General features: G+C 39.5%; 1 protein-coding gene across 3 annotated transcripts in view; it reads right to left on the reverse strand.

Annotated features, from left to right (window-relative positions):
• Positions 1 to 4,936: 4,936 nt before the first annotated feature.
• Positions 4,937 to 19,177, reverse strand: part of Hivep2 (HIVEP zinc finger 2) — a 74,752-nt gene continuing 60,511 nt past the window's right edge. For all 3 annotated transcript variants that reach the window (XM_035440379.1, XM_035440381.1, XM_035440380.1), the window contains 5 exons: positions 18,959 to 19,113; positions 16,197 to 16,372; positions 13,199 to 13,300; positions 11,640 to 12,535; positions 4,937 to 7,395 (listed from right to left, as the gene is read on the reverse strand). In XM_035440379.1, the coding sequence (XP_035296270.1) occupies positions 6,571 to 7,395; positions 11,640 to 12,535; positions 13,199 to 13,300; positions 16,197 to 16,372; positions 18,959 to 19,113 (2,154 nt within the window). In that variant the 3' untranslated portion in view covers positions 4,937 to 6,570. The remainder of the gene's footprint in view (positions 7,396 to 11,639; positions 12,536 to 13,198; positions 13,301 to 16,196; positions 16,373 to 18,958; positions 19,114 to 19,177) is intronic.

The raw sequence follows: 19,177 nt of genomic DNA on the forward strand, positions 1-19,177 counted from the left end.
CCTGAGTTTGAAATTCAGCCTGTCACATTACATACCTTGGGTTTCTTTTCTTCCAGTACTTTAGTGGTCAGGGAAATGCCAGCTGTGAAAATGCTTGGTAAGAACTATCAGAAGTAAAAACAAACAAACAAACAGATGTCACACCTAAAACAGTAGATATCTACATAGAACACAGGAAAACCAGCATACCCCCTTTTCATAGGGCTGCCCAGGTGTGCATCCCCTAAGACTCAGATTTAATTAGAAACAAGAGAACTTTATTTTAGAATGGAGATCAGAGATTTCTCTAATTCCTTGTTAACCTAAAAGGTTAGGGCATGTGATTGGGAGCGGGAAATGACAATGGTGAATCTAACCTGAGTACCGAGTGATAGGAACACCAAAGTCCTACCAAAACTCCCTAGCACATTTTAAATTGTCACTTCTTCAGACACTTGGGTAAGATCATGCCCAGGGGCTGGGTGTTGGTGGTGCATGCCTTTAGACCCAGCACTCAGGAGGCAGAGGCAGGCAGATCTCTGAGTTGGAGGCCAGCCTGATCTACAGAGTGAGTTCCAGGACAGGCTCCAAACCAATACAAGAGAAACCCTGTCTCGAAACCGCCCCCCCCCAAAAAAAATCATGCCCAGGGTAAGACATTCAGAGGGGCAGACTTATACACCATCTTATCATAAAAGCAGTGGTATTATTTCTTTGGAATTTAAGTTTATGCTGAGAACTGTTGATAAAGAAGTGCTTAGTTTTACATGTTCACTTACATGTTGTCTGCAAAGGAACAAGGCAGGACTTCTAGGCCTGTGGCAGACAGCTCTCTTCACAGACCCACATTCCACACTGAGTCAGAGTCTGTCTCAGAGCCTAGTCCCAGCCTTTTCCCCTTAGGCCTGTAGAGAGGCATGCACATTTACACAGAGGCAGACTGAGAGAGTCTACATAAGTCTGAAGAATATGATGTATTTTCCAGTGTAACCTCAGCAAATTACAATTGAACTACAATCTATCTCTTCATAAGAGCACACTTTGGCTATTAGCGGGATTACCAAGGTCCAAAACTCAACTGAATGAGGAGCCATCAGTAGAACTGAATAATGCAAACCCATAACTGGACACTTAGTAGTGGTGGGTATTGGTGACACAGTCTACGAGAGATATTGATTTTGTTTGTTGCAGTCCATCATTATTTCCCCAGCAACAAGAATAGAGTCGGCATGTGACAAGTGCTCAATTTTTGTCAAGTAAATGAATGCAACTAGAGACATGTGTCACAGCATTCAACAAGGGTGACATGTAGCTTCCACAGACTGCTGTCCAATTCAGGAGCCACTAGCCACATGTGGCTGCTGAAGTTGAAGCTAAGTGTATTTGGAAACAAATTAAAATTTTAATTTCTCAGTTGTACATACCATACTTCAAGTGCTCAACAGCCCTGTGCAGCGAAGGGGTATTTTCTGTGTTTGGAAAGCGCAAATACGGAGTGATCTCATCACTGTTGAAAGTTTTACTGGTCTTTAATGCTTTAAAAAATTCACTATAGAGGGCCAGAAGATAGCTTCACATATATAGGTACCTGCTGTGCAAGTCAGGCGCCTTCAGTTTGACCCCCCACACTTACGCAAAATGGAAAGAGAGAATGTAGTACAAAAAATTGCTATCTAGTCCCCACATGCATAACTTGGCAATCATGTCACATACACATAGCATGCATACTCTCCCATAGTTAAAAAAAAAAAAACAACTAACTGCCTTCCCTTTTAATAACTAGGCATGTCAACTTAATCAAACTACTTCCTTTAGTGTGTCACTGTGAAGTGAGTAAATGGATAAAAGCTGTTAAAGGGAGGCTTATACACACTACATAATTATTATTGAAAAATGCTTTTGTAGAGGGTTGTTCTTGATGAAAGTGGTATGGTTCTTGAACCGTATATGCTTTACTTGCAACTGTTTCTATGGATACAAGAAGTTGTGATGAGGATAACAATTTTGAGTACTCGTACCTAGCACTACCATCAAACTTAAGCCATGACAGTTATTCGTAGAACTGAGCGTTTTAAGTCCTTGATGCTTTGTAGTCAGAATAGACCTCCAGGCCAGAAAGATGATTCAGCAGGTAACGGTGCTTGCCACCAAGTCTGATGATCCGAGTTCCATCCCTGGGATCCATAGTGTGGAAGGAGAGAACAGGCTCCTAAGAGTTGTCCTCTTTCCTCTGAACTCCCCACATATACCATGGCATCTGTGTCCCCAAAAGAATAAATGAAGGTAACAATAAGCATTGTCCTTAACCATTCGATTTTTTTTTTTTTTTTTTTTTTTTTTTTTTTTGGTTTTTCGAGGCAGGGTTTCTCTGTGGCTTTGGAGGCTGTCCTGGAACTAGCTCTTGTAGACCAGGCTGGCCTCAAACTCACAGAGATCCACCTGCCTCTGCCTCCCGAGTGCTGGGATTAAAGGCATGCGCCACCAACACCCGGCTAACCATTCGATTTTTTGTTGAGATGAGATTTTATTCATATCAAACCATGTTTTATTAAATTTGTGTTTACACAAGACAGCAAAGTTTGAATTCTGGTTGAAGGAAAAAAAAAAAAAACAGGCTAGGGTCTATTGCTGATTCTGAAATACCTTAGTAAATAGAGGAAATCTGCTAGTTTGGTTGCTTTTGTTAAGCAATGTTTTTTACCTTTGAAGGTGACCCTAGTTTTGGCTAAGCAATGGATATGAGTCTGAAGAGGAAAGACGACCGCAGAGAATTTTAGAAAATGGAAGATTAGCTGCTTCTGCTCGTCAATATTTAGCTACACCTTAATGGGAAACAAAATCATTTCTATCGTGTTCTTGAGTGGCATGACAAAGCTAAGCCTGGTTTGTTATTGCATATATAGCCAGGACAGAACATGTTTCCCTACAGTCAGAAACTAGTGGGTACATTGGCCTGTATGATGACAAACAGCCCTGGGGAAGCAAAGCAATCCTGTGGTAAAGATGACACAGCCATAATTGGCATCATTTCTAAACTAATAACAGTGGTTACCCATCATGGATATGGCCTTTGTGTTTCTTGTACCCTTATGAACTTATTTGACCTTAGCAACTTTCACTGGAAATTAAGAGGCAACAATAACAAACTGTCTGTCATTTAAGAGCAGAGATGGGAGGCTGCAATCTGAGCCCCACTTCATCAATGAACTGTCTTTCTGTCTTCACTGGTCTACAGGTTTAATAATTTGTAGTATTTTTAGACAAAGCTTCTATAACACTTCTAAGTAAACACTGTTACTAAATCATTATTCAGTGTTGTCTCTCTCCTTAAAATTATTTGTATATATATATATATATATATATATATATATATATGAAATATACACATGTATAGATATACACGCATATATACATACATATATATATATATACATATATATATTTGTATGTATCTGGGTGCAAATGTTTGTGCACATGCATGTGGAGGCCAGAGGAAAACCTTGGCTGTCATTCCTCAAGTACTGTCCATCTTGTTTTTTTGAGAGATCCTCATTTGGCTGATGGTTCATCAAGCAGGCTATGTTAGCTCGCATGTGAGTCCCAAGGGTCCTTCTTTGTCCTGCCCCCCACACTATGATTAACAACGTGTACTATCACACCCAGCTATTTTTTCTTAATTGAAATGTAAAGTTTTTGATCATTTCATACATGAACACTATATTTACATTTAACATTATTTCCTCCCTTGCTTCATGACCTCTTCTATAATTTTACATATACATATATAGTATATAATATGTATCAGAAAGCAAGGCTCTGTTTTGCTCTGTACTGTACACCCAGCAGAGAGAATGGTGCTCCATTGCAAGTGATGAAAAAATATGTTGAGTCTGTCAACATTATTATTTCCAGGCTGTGTTCCAAGGATGTGGTGGTCTCTCTCCACCTACATGCAAAACTACAATCCTGGTTACAAATCCTAGTTACTACAAACCACACCCAGTGTAGTTTTTAATGCTATCTTTTGCTCACATATAAACCTCTACTACTTACGTGAATTTCTGGAAAGCAGATGAACTCATCCATTCTAGATGCACATCATCTTCTCAGCTCACAGAAGGTTCTCAAGTAATATTGAGCAATAAGTGAATGAAGAAGTGATGGATATGTAAAAGCAAAGGCCCAGAATCTCCCACCCCTTGTTTCTTTCTCCATCTCTCTCTCTCACAAACACACACAGGATGTCAGAGGAATAAGACAAAACTCTCCACACATAATCAAAATGTTTTGGGGATTCTTATCCCCAAAGGTTGTTCTGACCTTCAATTCACCTCTGTAAAAAATAATTAGAAAAGACAGTCTGATTGATAAAATGAAGCAGGTAAATTACAAACACACCAACTTGAGATTTTTATCATAAAAACAGAGATTTCGACCCTTTATGGTCATTTTTATTGCTTTTATTACTAAAAAGATTCTGGTCTTTTAAATCTTCATGATATGTGGGTATTTTATGGTATATTTCTGATGGTTTTTGACTTTAGAAACAGCAGAAAAAGGAAATTTTTCTAGAGGAATTTCATTTGCATATGTGTCTGTGCACTGAGAGGGAGATGTGGGGGGCATCTGAGACTCTACTCAGACACAGTGCATGCTCCCCAGGCTCAAAATTCTGTTTGGATGACCCCATTTCTCAGCACCACACTCTAGAAACTGCCTGCCACCTATGCTAATCAGATGATCCATTGAAGCCAATAGCTTTCTTGTCACTTGTTAAAGACTATCTGCAGTTGGCATGCCTCAGGATGGAAAGTACACAGCAATTAAAGTCACCAAGTGTAGGTTAATAGCATGAAACTCCTCTAAGAAACAAGATCAGAAATGAATTGTAAAACACACACACACACACACACACACACACACACACACACACACACACACAAGAACTAGACACCTCAAGCATGTAATTGTATATTTATTTCTCTTTTTAAAGAACACTCCTTAATGTAATTCAATATACAAACTTGGTTTCACAGAATTATAATCCACTATATAGCACAAAGATAACCCAGATTGTGTGTGCGCATGCGCATACATGTGCATGCGTGTGCACATGTTGCTGTACCCCTCCCTCTGCTCCACTCTTCTGGACCTGCAAAGGCTCTTCCCACCTTCAACACTGATCAAAAGCCATTCTGAAGGTTATATACAAAAAACTTCCTCCTCCCAAGAGTTGCTTTCTCTTGAAGGCTTCTCTTCTTCATTCCCCCTGAGACAGCCAGGAGTGACACTCTTTCCCTGTACAAAGGGCAAGGCGGCATCCCCTAATGCTGATGTTAACCCTGTAACCATAAGGACAGGCTGATGGGAAGAGCTGGGGAGCAGGTCTCCATCCTCCCTTCCCTACTTCCACACCCAACCCTCAAGTCCAAGTGCAATCCCTCCGTGCAGCCTTAGTTCCAGTCACTCTCCTGTGCACCAAGAACCAAGATTTTTTAAGCCCAGGTCTTTTCCATGGGCAGCGCACAGCACTGCCTACCAAGCCACCGGGCCGGCCGATAACCAAATTCTACACAGTCCCATGTGCTTTGCCATTGTAATTTTTAAAGACACCCTAGCGTAGGTCTGTAGCAACCTAGTGTCCAACTGAGTTACACAAAACTGTACCAGTGATGCACTTGTACGTATTTACATGGGGCGGAATGTTTTTCCATATTTTTAGATGAGTATATAGATCAACATGTTCACATAAGACCAAATACTTTTAATATTATTTATAACTGATTTATAAAGCTTTGAAAAAACTCACAATAGCACATTGTTTACTTTAATGCTTTACGGTACTATCCATTTAAAATCACAATCAGCACTTAAGTTATTGTCAATCCAGCAAACGAGACAAAAAGAATTTACAAGTTAAGAACCAACTGATACATCCTTTATCTTTTTTTTTTGTAACTAATGCATAAGTGCAGAATAAGATATTCTAGTTTAAATATCTTGCTTACAATGGACATTTCTGTTCTAGTTACGCAACAGGAAATCCATGCTTCACATAGAAAAGCAATCCACAACATTAAGAAAAAATGTACAATTTATGAAACAAAATAAATATTAGTATTACAGAATCAGAGCTGTACATAAAAGCTGTTCAGTTTTTATCATATAAAAATATGTTTTAGTGCAACCTCACATATATATTGATGCTGTTTTGCTTTACACCATTAGATCCAAGTGTCCAAAAGAGGAAAGAAATTACATTTATTACAAAGCAGATACACAAATTCTAAAATATGTACAAATTACTGCTAAAAAATGCTTATAAGAATATAAGCAAAGTAAAGAAAAGGCACAAACATCTGTACAATTTTAAAAGTACCAGACCCAATAGGTTAATTTCAAATTTTGTTTTGGTCAGGCTCCAGATGACTTGTTAATTTCCCTAATTGTTTTCAAAATAACAAAAGTATTTATAATAGCCAACTACTGTAACTTAGGACAGGCATGCTATCAACTCCCTTACCTCTATTCCTAGAAAAACAAAAACAAAAAAGGGGGGATGTGGAAATGAATGTGTCCATGCATCTCAGATCAATGTAGTTGATTCTTTTCTGATGAAGGTTCAGTGCCTTCCTCTGTGCTTAAAGATAATTCCTTGCTGCTATGAAAATCCGCCTTCTTCTCATCCCCACTGCTCTTGCTGTAAAATGTGGAGTGAGCTATTGCAGTCTGTGATGTACCAAAACTGTCCTTTTCACCATCATGTAAGTCAGGGTGGGCGGCTGAGGTACAAGGCTGACCTGGCTCAGGCCCGCTAAAGTGTCTAATGCTGATGTGTGCACTTTCCAAGGGTTTCTGATGGGGCTCCTGCACCCATGTGGGCTGATCGGCCCCAAGCAGAGCTGCCTCTTCTGTGGCAATTCGAAGTGAGGCGATGGCTTTTGTACAAGTCTGTATGTTTTCTTCCTGTTCCCTCTCTGTGGCATTTAGGCTGTCTTCTGATGTACTCTGTTTCATCAATAGCCGTGGGGAGGAGGGTGAACTATGTAGACCAGATGACTGCAAAACGTGAGGGGCTTGTTTCTCATGCCGCCTTGGAGGGGTGTAGGGATCCTTAGTGAAGGCCTCCCCTGGTGCTCCTTTCTTTTCCTCAGAGCCCTCCATGGGCAGAGGCAATGTGGGTGGAGGATGTAAACCGGAAAGGGCCGGTGGCATGGAGTGAACCATCTGGATCCCACCAACTGGCACCATGGGGATAGGAGCTCGGACTTGCTGCTGAGAGTGGAGTGGAAGATGACTGAAGACATAGTCAGTAGGACCCTCAGGGAAAAGGCTGGAGCCGTGATGTTCATAAGCACCTTCTTGGTCTCCGTAGAGACTGAAGTAAGGAACCTGAGGTAATCCTCTCCTTAGATTCTACAGAGGAAAACAGAGCACAGAGTTCAGATGTGAACACATTCTTGTGCTAAACCTCCTCCCTCTTTCCCCCTTCCCCTTCCAGGATGTCCAACACCTAGGAAGAATTTCTCCAAACTGAAAAGATTTTCAGCCATCTTTTCCAGTTCTTTAATGAAGCTGCCAGCCTATGGACAGTGGCTTTTGTTTTTAAACAGCAAAGTTCTAGAGCATCCAGTGTATTTCCCACTAGGCACAAAGTTACACGCTGTTTTTTGTTTGTTTGTTTGTTTTCATGAGAGCAAATGAAAAGAATGGATTCACCAGGAAAACAACAAAGCAAAAAACCAAACCAAACCAAACCAAACAAAACAAAACAAAGGAAACAAAAAACAAAAAAACAACTGGCCAACATTGATGGGATTGAAACTAAAATGAAAAAAGGAAATAGGATTACTAACTATGTATGTATTAGGCTGAGCTGAAAGATATTTCTGAGATTAGGTAGAAAAGACAAGTTGGTGATAGGCTTTTAGGAAACACTTTTCCACACAAAGGACAATTGGGTATTTATGAGAAACCACAAACCAGCTCCTTTACTATGAGTGCATTGGCCTACAGGAATACATCTCTACTCAGCAGAGGTCCCTTTGTGCTGAACTCTGGTCTAGTGGAAGACATCCCTACTAAGGAGAGGCCCTACTGTGCAAGGCACTGACCTACAAGAATGCATACCTACTAAGAAGAGGCCCAGTAAAGAATGCAGGTTTCTACAAGTCCTAGTTCAAGGCCAAATCTTATAGAAATGGCAGTGTTTAAAAGGGAGCAAGTAGTTAACTATCATGTGTGTTTAATAATCATTTATATCCAATTGATTATGCCTCAGTTCCTCTGTTGATATTTATAATGTAAATGTCTTCTTGACCAAATGATATGACAGACTTTGATGATCCCCCATGTAAGATCTCACCTCCCTAAAGAGTGGATAGGGGTGGGGGTGGGGGTGGGATGGGGTGGGTGGGAGGCATGGGAGGATGGAAGGCAGAGGGAACTGGGATTGATATGTGAAATAAGATTGTTTCTAAATAAAATAAAGAAAATTCATTAAGTAAAAGTTTTTAGAAATTGGACCCAGAATTCCATATATCATGGTTTTAGTCCCGAAATGAAGGCTCTATTTGTTATACTTGTTTTTGTAGCAGAACTTAACTCAGATTGCCAGATTATCAGACTCTAGTAAATGTATCAGATTTTCAATTGGTATGATTCATCAATAATGGACTCCACTGTTTATGAGAACTCAAGGTAGATTTAAAAATTGTCAAGTATAGTGGTAATCGAGGAAAGCAATCTTTAAAAATGTTGTAAGTCATCCCAAGGATGCCTTGGCTCTCAGATTCAAGGACTGACTCCTACCACTAAGGATTCACCCAGTTCTGTTTAGGTTTTAGCCTGGCTTAGGAACTATAAATTATGCATTTGCCTGCTAATGTGTGCCATGCCGGGATTTTGTTGTGCTCTGGGCTACATCTTATCCAAGCTACAGACAAATGGTTTATTCTGTAACACAGATGAAATGGTCCAGTCACCAGCCCTGGGAACACCAGAATCTCACAAGCTAGGATGGATGAACATTTCAGAACTCAAGAAGAATCCCCTAAATGCCGTGTACACATAAACTCTGTCCCTACACTCTGTTTTAAAAAGAGCATGTCTTCATCAAGCGCAGTTAAGTCAGAGGAATCCTAATGCTTGCGGGAGCAATCTTCAAAGAAAATGAATTCTTTGTAAACCATAGTTATCAAAGATTTAAAGTTTAAAATAAAAGTTGACTTGAGTATTTTTCCACTTTACTATTTGCTCTTTGTGCCATCTACAGAATATACCTCGTGAGAGTACAGATCTTACAAGTTTGCTGAGGAAGGGGTTAGCAGAAGACAGCAGGAAAGACGTGTCATTACACAAAGCTACTTGAAATCCCCAATTCCACGCTGACAGTGGAGTGATGAATTAGCTTCTAGAACTAGAACACACTCCATGTGTCCTAAATCCAATAAAATCTCGTGCTCTCGGTAGACATTTCAGATTCAGACTATCATTGATCAAAAGTGAAGCGATGACCACAGTGACTGAATAAATAAAACACACATGCCTTTAAATTCTATCATCTATCTGAAGGAGTTAGGGGAAGAATCCTAGTCATAAATGTTGCCCCCTCTAAATCTGCTCTCTGGCCCTAAATTCAGATTAAACCAATTATGTGAGTGTCAGGGTTCCTTACACCACAGCAACTGCACTATAAAGCCCCCATCAACGTTTGCCAAAAGAAAGGTACTGGTAACAGAATTATAGAGAAGTGACTACGTTTAGTCCTATTCCAGTTTGATGTATTCGTATATTATTAGAAAGGCTGAAGCTTTCACCTGGGAGAGCAGTCAAGAGAAACACCTGTCAGAGCGGTCAGGCCTATTTGGCTCTGACAGGAGCATCTTGTCCACACCTCACAGAAAGATGAAAGGTCTCCCTGCTCACCCAAAGCTGATGAGTCAACAGCAACAGAACTGGACTGGGTAGCAAGCCAAAGGGCTGTGTCAGTGACAACATTCAATGGCTCTGTGAGATATCCAGACATTTTAAAAGGAAACAACAAAATAAAACACCACACAAAAATTAGGAAAAACTCAATAACTGATGAAAATTTCTTCCAACTACTTTTCAGTAATAGGTCCAAAATTAGATGGATTCTTGTATTGTTTAATTCCTTTAATTAATTAGTTAATTGACTCCTTAATTCCTTTGCTCAAGATTAACAGCATGTTAAACCAATGGCTCTGTGTTCATGATGTGATTGCCCGAAAAAGTTCTACCATCTCATACAGGCCAGTTATGGTCCACTTGACCAAAAGATGTGTCAAAAGCCTCAGGGATAATGGGTCAGGACTGATTTAGTACACCTGGCCAGCATTCACCATATCTCCACCAGAGGAATCATTTGATGCTAACCCAGAGGGATTTCCAGCTGCCCATTCACGATGCCGAGACTGATGCTACACAAGATACAGAAACTTACAAAGCTGTGGTGCTTTTTCTTGGCTTGCTAATTTATTAGCTTGAAATTGGTCCTGTTCAAACTGCTGGGCATGTTTCTGCAGAATTGCAACATCAAGATGAACTTTGTACCCGGTTTAAAAAAAAAAAAAAGAGTGAGGAGGATACAGGGAGGAAAGCTGGGAGCTTTCCTGAAGTTTGAGAATGGCAGTGTGAGATTACCATTCCAGATGATAGGTGGTGAGAGGGAGGGAATGGGCCACAAGGGTAGGGATAGACAGAGCTAGAAGTTGGCAGTGGCTTCTATGACTGAGAAAGACCATGCTATGTCAGACAGAATCCAGAGCAAAGAGAATACAGACAGGAATAAAGATCCGGAAACTGAGACGACTCTTAAAGCAAACAAACCCAGAAGACAGCATGCCTCTGTCCTGCCTGCCTTTTGACAGTTCTCCCCACATGGAAAGAGACACAAGATCTGCTGGGCTATGTTGCAGAATGAGACAGAGCGGGCCTTTTTTTTTTTTTAAAACTAAACCTGTAGTTTCAATATGGTCTGTGGCCACCACTGCTGCCATCTTAGTTTGTAGTGAGGGCAAAACTAGAAGCCTCAGAATATTCTCCAAGTTCTCTGACTGCTCATTTTCTGGGCCTGCATTTTAACTCAGCATCTCTACCAGGTGGTAACAACAACAACAAATGCAGAAACTTTTATGCCTTTAACTCATGAGCACTAGAGTGTTGCACTGCCTTTTTCTAGGACCTGACCATTTTCTCATGTGCATTCATGTTGAACAATGAAATGAGTATATTTAAAAATAAAACCATCTTGGAAATCAAGGCTGAGGACTGGATCAGAGTCCATATCACTAACACTTGAGCGTCCTCATGTTTGACTCTGTAGGCATACCATTACCAGGGCTCCACCTAAGAGTTTTGGTTCCTGCCTTTAATTAGTTAAGCTTAGAAAACATTCAGAAGGCTTCACCTCTTCCCATCTGGAAGTTCACTCCTGATCTGATGTAATATTATACTTGGAATAATGCCACAGCCACATCACCAACATAGTGTGTGATAAAAATATCTTCCTGATGTTTGTATTAAAAAGGCTGTCTCGTTCCCTCGAGAGATAATCACATTATAATAAATGCCTTGCTACTAATGCTATAGGAGGTGTCCTGCAGTTTTGGTGGAAAGAGAGCTCAAGTCATACTTACAGGAGGCCCCAATACAATTGGCTCTGTTTGCAGATACTGTCCCATGGGTAATGGTGGGTTATGATATAAAGCCCTTCTGGGAGATGGTGCTCTGATGGTAGTCATATATCTTTTCTCTCTTCTGGGAGAGAGGTCTCTTCTTGCCGCAATGTCTTTTCCAGGAGACAATGGCCTCCTTGGGGACAAATGCCTTCTTGGTGAAGCATCCCCTTGAGACATCTCTCTCCTCAGTGCAGCTTCCTTTCTTGGTGACAGATGCCTCATGGGTGACAATTCTCTTCTGGGTGATAAATGTCTTCTGGGTGACAAGTCTCCTTTGGGTATCAGATACCTCTTTGGCGAATTATCTCGACAGGGTGAAGAATCATATCCTGGTGAGGAATGGTGGCTTGAGGGGGAGAAGTCCCTTGGGGAGGAGCTTGGCTCCGAAGACAACATGGCCTCTTCATCCATGCAACTTGGGATGTCCAACCTGTCTTTGTCTGGTTCAGAGTCTGTACTTTTGCTCTGGAACAGCCTCTGATACTCTGTCATCTGGGTATCTTCACACGAGTCACTGGATGTCATAAGCTGAGTAACCTGAATACTTGGTAGAGTAACCAAATAGCTGATCAATGAAGAATGTCCCAGAGAGTTATCTGCAGGAACTCCATGGGGTACAGTGCCAACATTGACAGGCAAGGAGGAGAACCTAGGAGGCTGAGGACTGGTACTTCTTGATCTTGTTTTGGGTGTCAAATCTCCCTGGTCATCAAAGTCATCATCATCTTCATCATCATCATCATTATCATCTCCATCTTCACCATCAGATTCCTCAGCATCTGAGAATTGGTGATCAGTTGAAATGCTGGACATGCTATGCTTCTCAGATGTTTTGTGCAATTCTTCCATGTTTTCTGAAATAATCCAACAATAACAGTGATTAAAATCCCAGTTTCAATGCTAGGAATTCATATCTGGGCCAACACTCTTTTCCAGAACTTTCTTTAGGCCCTGGACCCTCTGAAACAATCACACATCTGAACTACCCCTGGACACTTACTTGCCCCTGCCTATTGTGTTTTCATTCCCCGAGAACTCCAGAATCAGATCTCATATTTCAGACTTCAGAAAGGTCTCATTAGAAAAAGCTAAACAAATGGATGTGGCTAATACTGCTGATGAAGAAAAGCAGCAGCAAAAAGGGGTACCTCAGGAGGTTTGCTGACCTTCAGATTTTCTATCGAGGTTAACCATGGATATTTTTTTCTACTAGGTTTCCTTTAAATAGGAACACTAACACATTAAAATGTGTTCATTTCTTCCAAAAGCACACAAATCACAGCCTCACCCTCCTCACGTACAAATCCCTTCACAGTCTGAGATACAACTAATTTCCTAGTAATGCCTTCCCAACTCTAAAACAAGTTACACTTGAAATGTTTTTATTTCTACTTAGTAGTTTTCAAGCAATTCAATGTGCCACTTTATTTCATGCAAAGAGTATTTTAAAAAGTAACACGCAATCACTGGGCCATAAAGCCCACCAGAGAGGCCAGTCAACTCAGGAAGCTACACACCTGCTTCTTCAGTTTCTGTGTCCTCTACTGATGTCATTGAGACACCCAGCTCCAGACACTTTTTCATGTGTGCTTTAGATTTCATGTGTTTCGTTAAGTTTCCTAGAAAACACAAACAAGAAAACAAAGAGAATTAACTGGCTATCATACTGTGGTGACTGATGCAAAAACGTGTGTGATGAACTAACTTGGGTATGTACATTTTTCTATGTCATAAAACTTATTAAAAAGAGACTCAGGGATCAATTCAGATGTATAGAGCCTATTCTTTCATTCTGATTAAATTATCAAGTTATTTTTCTATTATCATCTTGACAATGTAGTAGCAAATGTATCGGTATGCACCTGATTACCAAGTGCAGGCTCCCAGCAGCCTGGGTGGAAACAATCTGAGCAAAGGATTTTTTTCCTTTAGTAGAGCTATGCTAGCTATTAAATAAATAAATTAATTAAAAAAACATTTTTTCTAAAAACTACTATCTTATATTATTATTAATTTGTTGCTTATATATCTAGGAACTCTATATACTAGTTTAATGCCTCCAATACAAATATTTCCATACCTTTGTTGCTCCTATCAAAACATCTTATTTACAATTTTTAAGGATCCCAATTTTTTGACTCTATTAATTCTTAAAGATATAAGTGAATTAAACTTTGTTAAATTTCCATGAATTCATGAAACTCATCTGTTTCTGTTACAGACTGTGTGTGGAAGGTATGTATATGGGTGCAAATGCTAAGTGTGGCAAGATAATTTACAGATAGTCCCCTGTATCCATGACTTTTTACATCTGTAGACTCTATCCCCCAAGGATATTAAAAGAAAACTGAAAAACATATTATCTGTATTGAACAAGTTCAAGGTTCTTTCTTTCTTTCTTTCTTTCTTTCTTTCTTTCTTTCTTTCTTTCTTTCTTTCTTTCTTTCTTTCTTTTTTAAGACAGGGTTTCTCTGTGGCTTTGGGGCCTATCCTGGAACTCACTCTGTAGACCAGGCTGGCCTCGAACTCACAGAGATCTGCTTACCTCTGCCTCCCCAGTTCTGGGATTAAAGGTGTGGGCCACCACTGCCTGGCCAAAGTTTTCTTGAGTACTCCATAAGCAATATGATTTTTAGAAAACTTTACAGCAATTACATTGTATAAGGTATCCAAATAACCCAGAAATTATTAAAGTATACTTTAATAAAAGAATGTGAGTTGTGTATCAGTAATACAGCACTTTGTATGAGGATATAAGTTATCTGTGAGAGGTCCTAGAATTAATCCCTCATAGACACAGAGCTAACTGTATTTCAACTTTAGTATGCCTCTTCATATACATATTCATATTCCAAAAAGGCATTCAGTTGTGCTCTAGACTCCCTTTCTCTCAGTAGGTTTGCATCTTCAGAGTAGGTTTGCAGTTAGAAGTTGGAAGTGGAAACATCTGTCTGGGCTTTGATTTGTAGGAGCCATGAGCGCCTGAGGTAGCAGCTAGAGCAAAGAGAACAAGAGAGTGCTGGGAGCTTGGTACAGGCAAGGAGGAGGGTTAGGTCCTTACACTACACTTGTGCTCAGAGAACAAAAATCCAAAAAGAAGCTATTTCAGCAGGAGATGAATCCTGTGGAGCTTCCTAGGATGTTTTGCTCACCCCCAAATTCTGACACCTCTAGCTGCACGATTCCAAAGGCTGACAAGGAAAATCCATTAATGTTCAAATATATGTCACTTCCTGTTGATATTCCAGACCATGGTTTAGAACCAAATTTAATCAGCTACCTAGAAATGTACTGTTTCACCATCCAGTTCCATGCATCCCCACTGACAGCAAACCCGCATGTCCAGTGAAGACATAACCTCTGTAACAACTGGTGAAATTGCAGTGTCCTAAAAATTCACACTTTTAATTTTCTTTCCTCCTAGGGATGTATCAGTAAGCTGGATCATGCTAAAGGAAAAAGGGTATTTAAAGAGCAGCATGCTAATTTCTTTTGAAATACAATTAATATTCTCCCTCTCCCTTCTTGGACTTCAGATAAGGCATTATGGACACATAAATATTCTCCTAACAAACGCCAGATATTTGAAGACACTAAACATCAAAAAAAGCACAATTTAAGATTGTGGCTATAACTGAAATAGGTATATATCTTCCTACCAGATTATCATAATTCATATCTGCTTTTAATTGTTAACATCAGAGCAGGTTAGTTGTTTTAAAATTTAAAGTTAAGACACTGGAAATGAAGTGGGGTTGATGAGGGGCTGTCTACAAGCTGCCTTAGATAGACCTGACAACTCAACATGGAGATTTTCATCGTATTGCAGAATAATAGAAATAAAAGTGCAGCAACCATAAGTGAAATATCTTTGTATAAATCAGGCTACTGAAACAGATACTTGAAAACGATAGAATGTTATTTCAAGGCAGGTCTGAGTTGGATGAGATTAACCGTTGAGGTCTGAGAGTAAGACTTGTCTCCATGTCGATGAATACACAGAGCAGGAGCTCTCAAATCTCTATGCATAATTAATGCAGCTGTGGATGGAGGGGGCCCACCGGGGAGTCTGTGGATCCTTACATTATTTATACCCTTGAAACTGACCACGGGCACATGTTTTCTTCCCAGTTGCTTTCCCTGCTTATCCACTGTCTCCCTGCAGAATTTCAATATTGGAGCAAATATTCTCTAGCCCACATAAATTTCCCACATGAAGTAATGGCTATGCAGGCACTTCTAAGCCACTTCCTTCAGAGACAACCTGCCTGACTCTAAGTCTGTAGCTCTTAATTAGTCATAAAAGGAGACTTACAGTCTCATATACGTCCTTTAATCCTGAACAGGAAGGAGGAAGTATACCTCAGGCAGTCATATTTTCACAAACAAAATACTCTTTATAGTTGGTGAAAGTGAGTTACAAAGTAGTATTCAGGATCCTAAGCAGCCAGAAGTTATCCTGAAACCTCCACCCCCTCCCCAAAACAACAACTTCAGCAAAAATCATGCTCTTACCTTTCGTTTTGAAAGCGAAATTACATAATTTGCATACATAAGGCCGGACATCAGTGTGAGTGCGTATGTGTTTTTTGAGCATGCTTGGCTTCTTACAGCGGATTCCACACTCTTCACAGATGTACTTTCCGCGTCCACGCCCTCTGACATACACATAATCTTCATTTGATTTGTACCTATTTGAAGAAAAGGCAATCACTATAATTTCAAATACTCTTACTATGTGATACATCAAGCCAAAAGCTAGTCATTGCCTGACTTTAATTTTTATGAGGGTCTTTCCCAATTATTCATCTTGACTTCTATGAACCTTGAAAAGTTTATACAGCAAATACTTGAGACAATCATATAACAGATTTATCACTGCAAACAAAATGTCATTCTAGATGGAATTACATATTTACAGATGTAGTGTACACATGTTCCAATAGGTTTATATAAGCCTGAAGAAATAGACCTGGACCTACTAGTTTTGGGCATTGTATAGCCTCCAATCAAGGAACATCGCTAAAAACATACCAGCATATTAGGACAATCATGCTTCATGCATAATCTGCTAACATGACATCATCTACAATATACGTGTGCAAACACTCCTCTACACTTGCTAAAATAAGCACAACTGAGAATAGAATGCTTCCTTGCAAGTTTCCACTCTATTTTTACAATGCTGGCACATGAGTGCCTCAGAAATTTCAACTTTACACAGACTGAGCTCAGTTCACCAACTGTTGTCTACAGATCTGGTCTGTTCTTCCCAGGATCATGACTCTGTACTAATGTGGAGTCTGCATGTCAACTGGTTTCTTAAAGGCACTGTTGCATAATGAAAACTGGAGACTATGGAATAAGATTAGCATTTGTTTCCTGAAGGATTTCACAGAGAGATTTGAAATGGTATCTGGGGCCATCTACTTCCATGAAACTAAATAAATGAAAAAGTCTTAGATAGAAGAGAAGAAACCAACCCAATGTTCTGCAATCTCATTTTGCTTAGAAAATTATAGCACATAATAAATCACAAAGACCATAGACTTCTACTGAACAACTCAGTGAATGGGATGATGATCTCTTTCATCATAGCAAGGCTAAAATTTTAGATCCCATATCATTCTGGGAAGAAAGCATTTCTAGGGGTTCTTTTTTATAGCTTCCTACAATAGGCTAGCATGCAAAATTCTTTGTTCATTGTGGATTTCCTTAGTGGTATTTAGATCTACAGTTGGTTTTTACATTCTAAGAGACTTGTTACTCTTCCTATATAGCTCTAGCTAATACCCCAACAGGTACAAAGACAGATTCAAATTTGCAGAAATCTTTTCAAGAAACAAAAATATCCATCCACATACTGGAATACCAACTCTGCTGTGGATAATACTTGATCTTAGCATGCTCAACATTGTGGTTAGTACTAACCTAGGGGAAAAATGAAGGTCATCAAAATTTTGCAGGCCCTTTCCCCTTTCATAAAAAACTTCAACTTTGGTTTGGTCTTCAAACTTGTTTTCTTTTCACATTTGAAGGTTATAATAAATCAGAATAAATCCTCAAGATACAAAAAATATTCTTCTCTAATCAATTTTATTCTCTGTTTCCTAAGGAAGTGAAACTACTTAAGGGGATAGGGTGATCTTACAGAAAGTCAATATTCTTCAGGGAAGGGTACTCCACCTTTATCTATGGCCTGTCATCACAGTTGTTTAGAAACACATTTTATCCTCAAGCGAAAAAGTGTATTTTCAGTGTCTTATGATTAACACATTTCCAAAATGGAATAAAGCAGAATTCTAAATAAATTTATATATGGAGAGAATGTATTCAGATAGCCTGTTTATAACATTTCTGCAGACACACAAATCTACCTGCTACATAATGAATCTTGATGAAGAGTAATTTAAAGAAACACTGATTAACCCTATCAATTAGATAACCCGGACAGTTGGGCAGTAAGTAATTCTTCATTGTTGTTGCTACCACTTTGCAAGCAACAATATAAGAGATGGGAACACACTGTTTGAAATGAATGCCTGGGTACCAGAAATTGGCAGAGAATTAGTTTAGAGATTTAAGAATGATTGGGCAAGGGATAGAAAATAAAATACACACATAACATTTCTGAATCATCAAAACATAGTGATAAGAGGCTCTCAGATATGCTTTGACTTATGTCATCTGTGAGTGGAGGATGAACCTTATTATTTAAGTTTCAATGGCTCAGAATATTTGAGAAGAGGTTGTTATACATCAATAGAGATAGGGAACTAAATGCAATATGATACCTTGACTTGAATCAAGAGCAAAAAGGGACAAGGGTGGTGAAACTGTCAATATCCCATGAAAGCCTACAGTTCAAAGAAATGATTTCTTAGAAATATACAGAATATGAATGATTCCACTAACACAACATAGAATACAAATATGCCACTGTAGTAACCCAAATGTCCACAAAATATTAAAGAATGAAGGAACTTAAGTGACACCAAGAGGCTGCCAATGTAGAAGATTTCATGCAAGATTGGAGATGTGAAAACTTAAGGCAGACACTCCATACACAGTGGGACCATGCTCACTGAGGGCAAGTCCTAGAAGCAGATGTATGTGGTTTCCATCTTTTACCAGCCAGAGTTCATAGATTGGACTGGGAAAGGAAATTTCCTTTGACTTCTGCTAGAGTAAACACTATTTACCACAACCAAACATTCAGGACCAGTCATTCCAACTTACAACCAAACATTTTACATTTGAGTTTATGTTTTCCTTACCCCCCTTCAAAGATCTTGATTCGGATGGGCTCAGTTTGCTTGGATCCAAGATCTTTGTCTCCGTGGAGCTCTCCTTTCCCTCTTTCCTTTAAGACATTTCCCACTAATTTTCTTTCTAGCTTGCTGGCAAACAAGAAGGGTGCATCAGGTTTCATCTGTGGGATCAAAAGAGAGGATCATTCCACGGGCTTTCTCCAGGATATCCTGGCCCATACATCC

This window comes from Cricetulus griseus, chromosome 2, assembly GCF_003668045.3.
Source record: "Cricetulus griseus strain 17A/GY chromosome 2, alternate assembly CriGri-PICRH-1.0, whole genome shotgun sequence".
Classification (NCBI taxonomy): domain Eukaryota; kingdom Metazoa; phylum Chordata; class Mammalia; order Rodentia; family Cricetidae; genus Cricetulus; species Cricetulus griseus.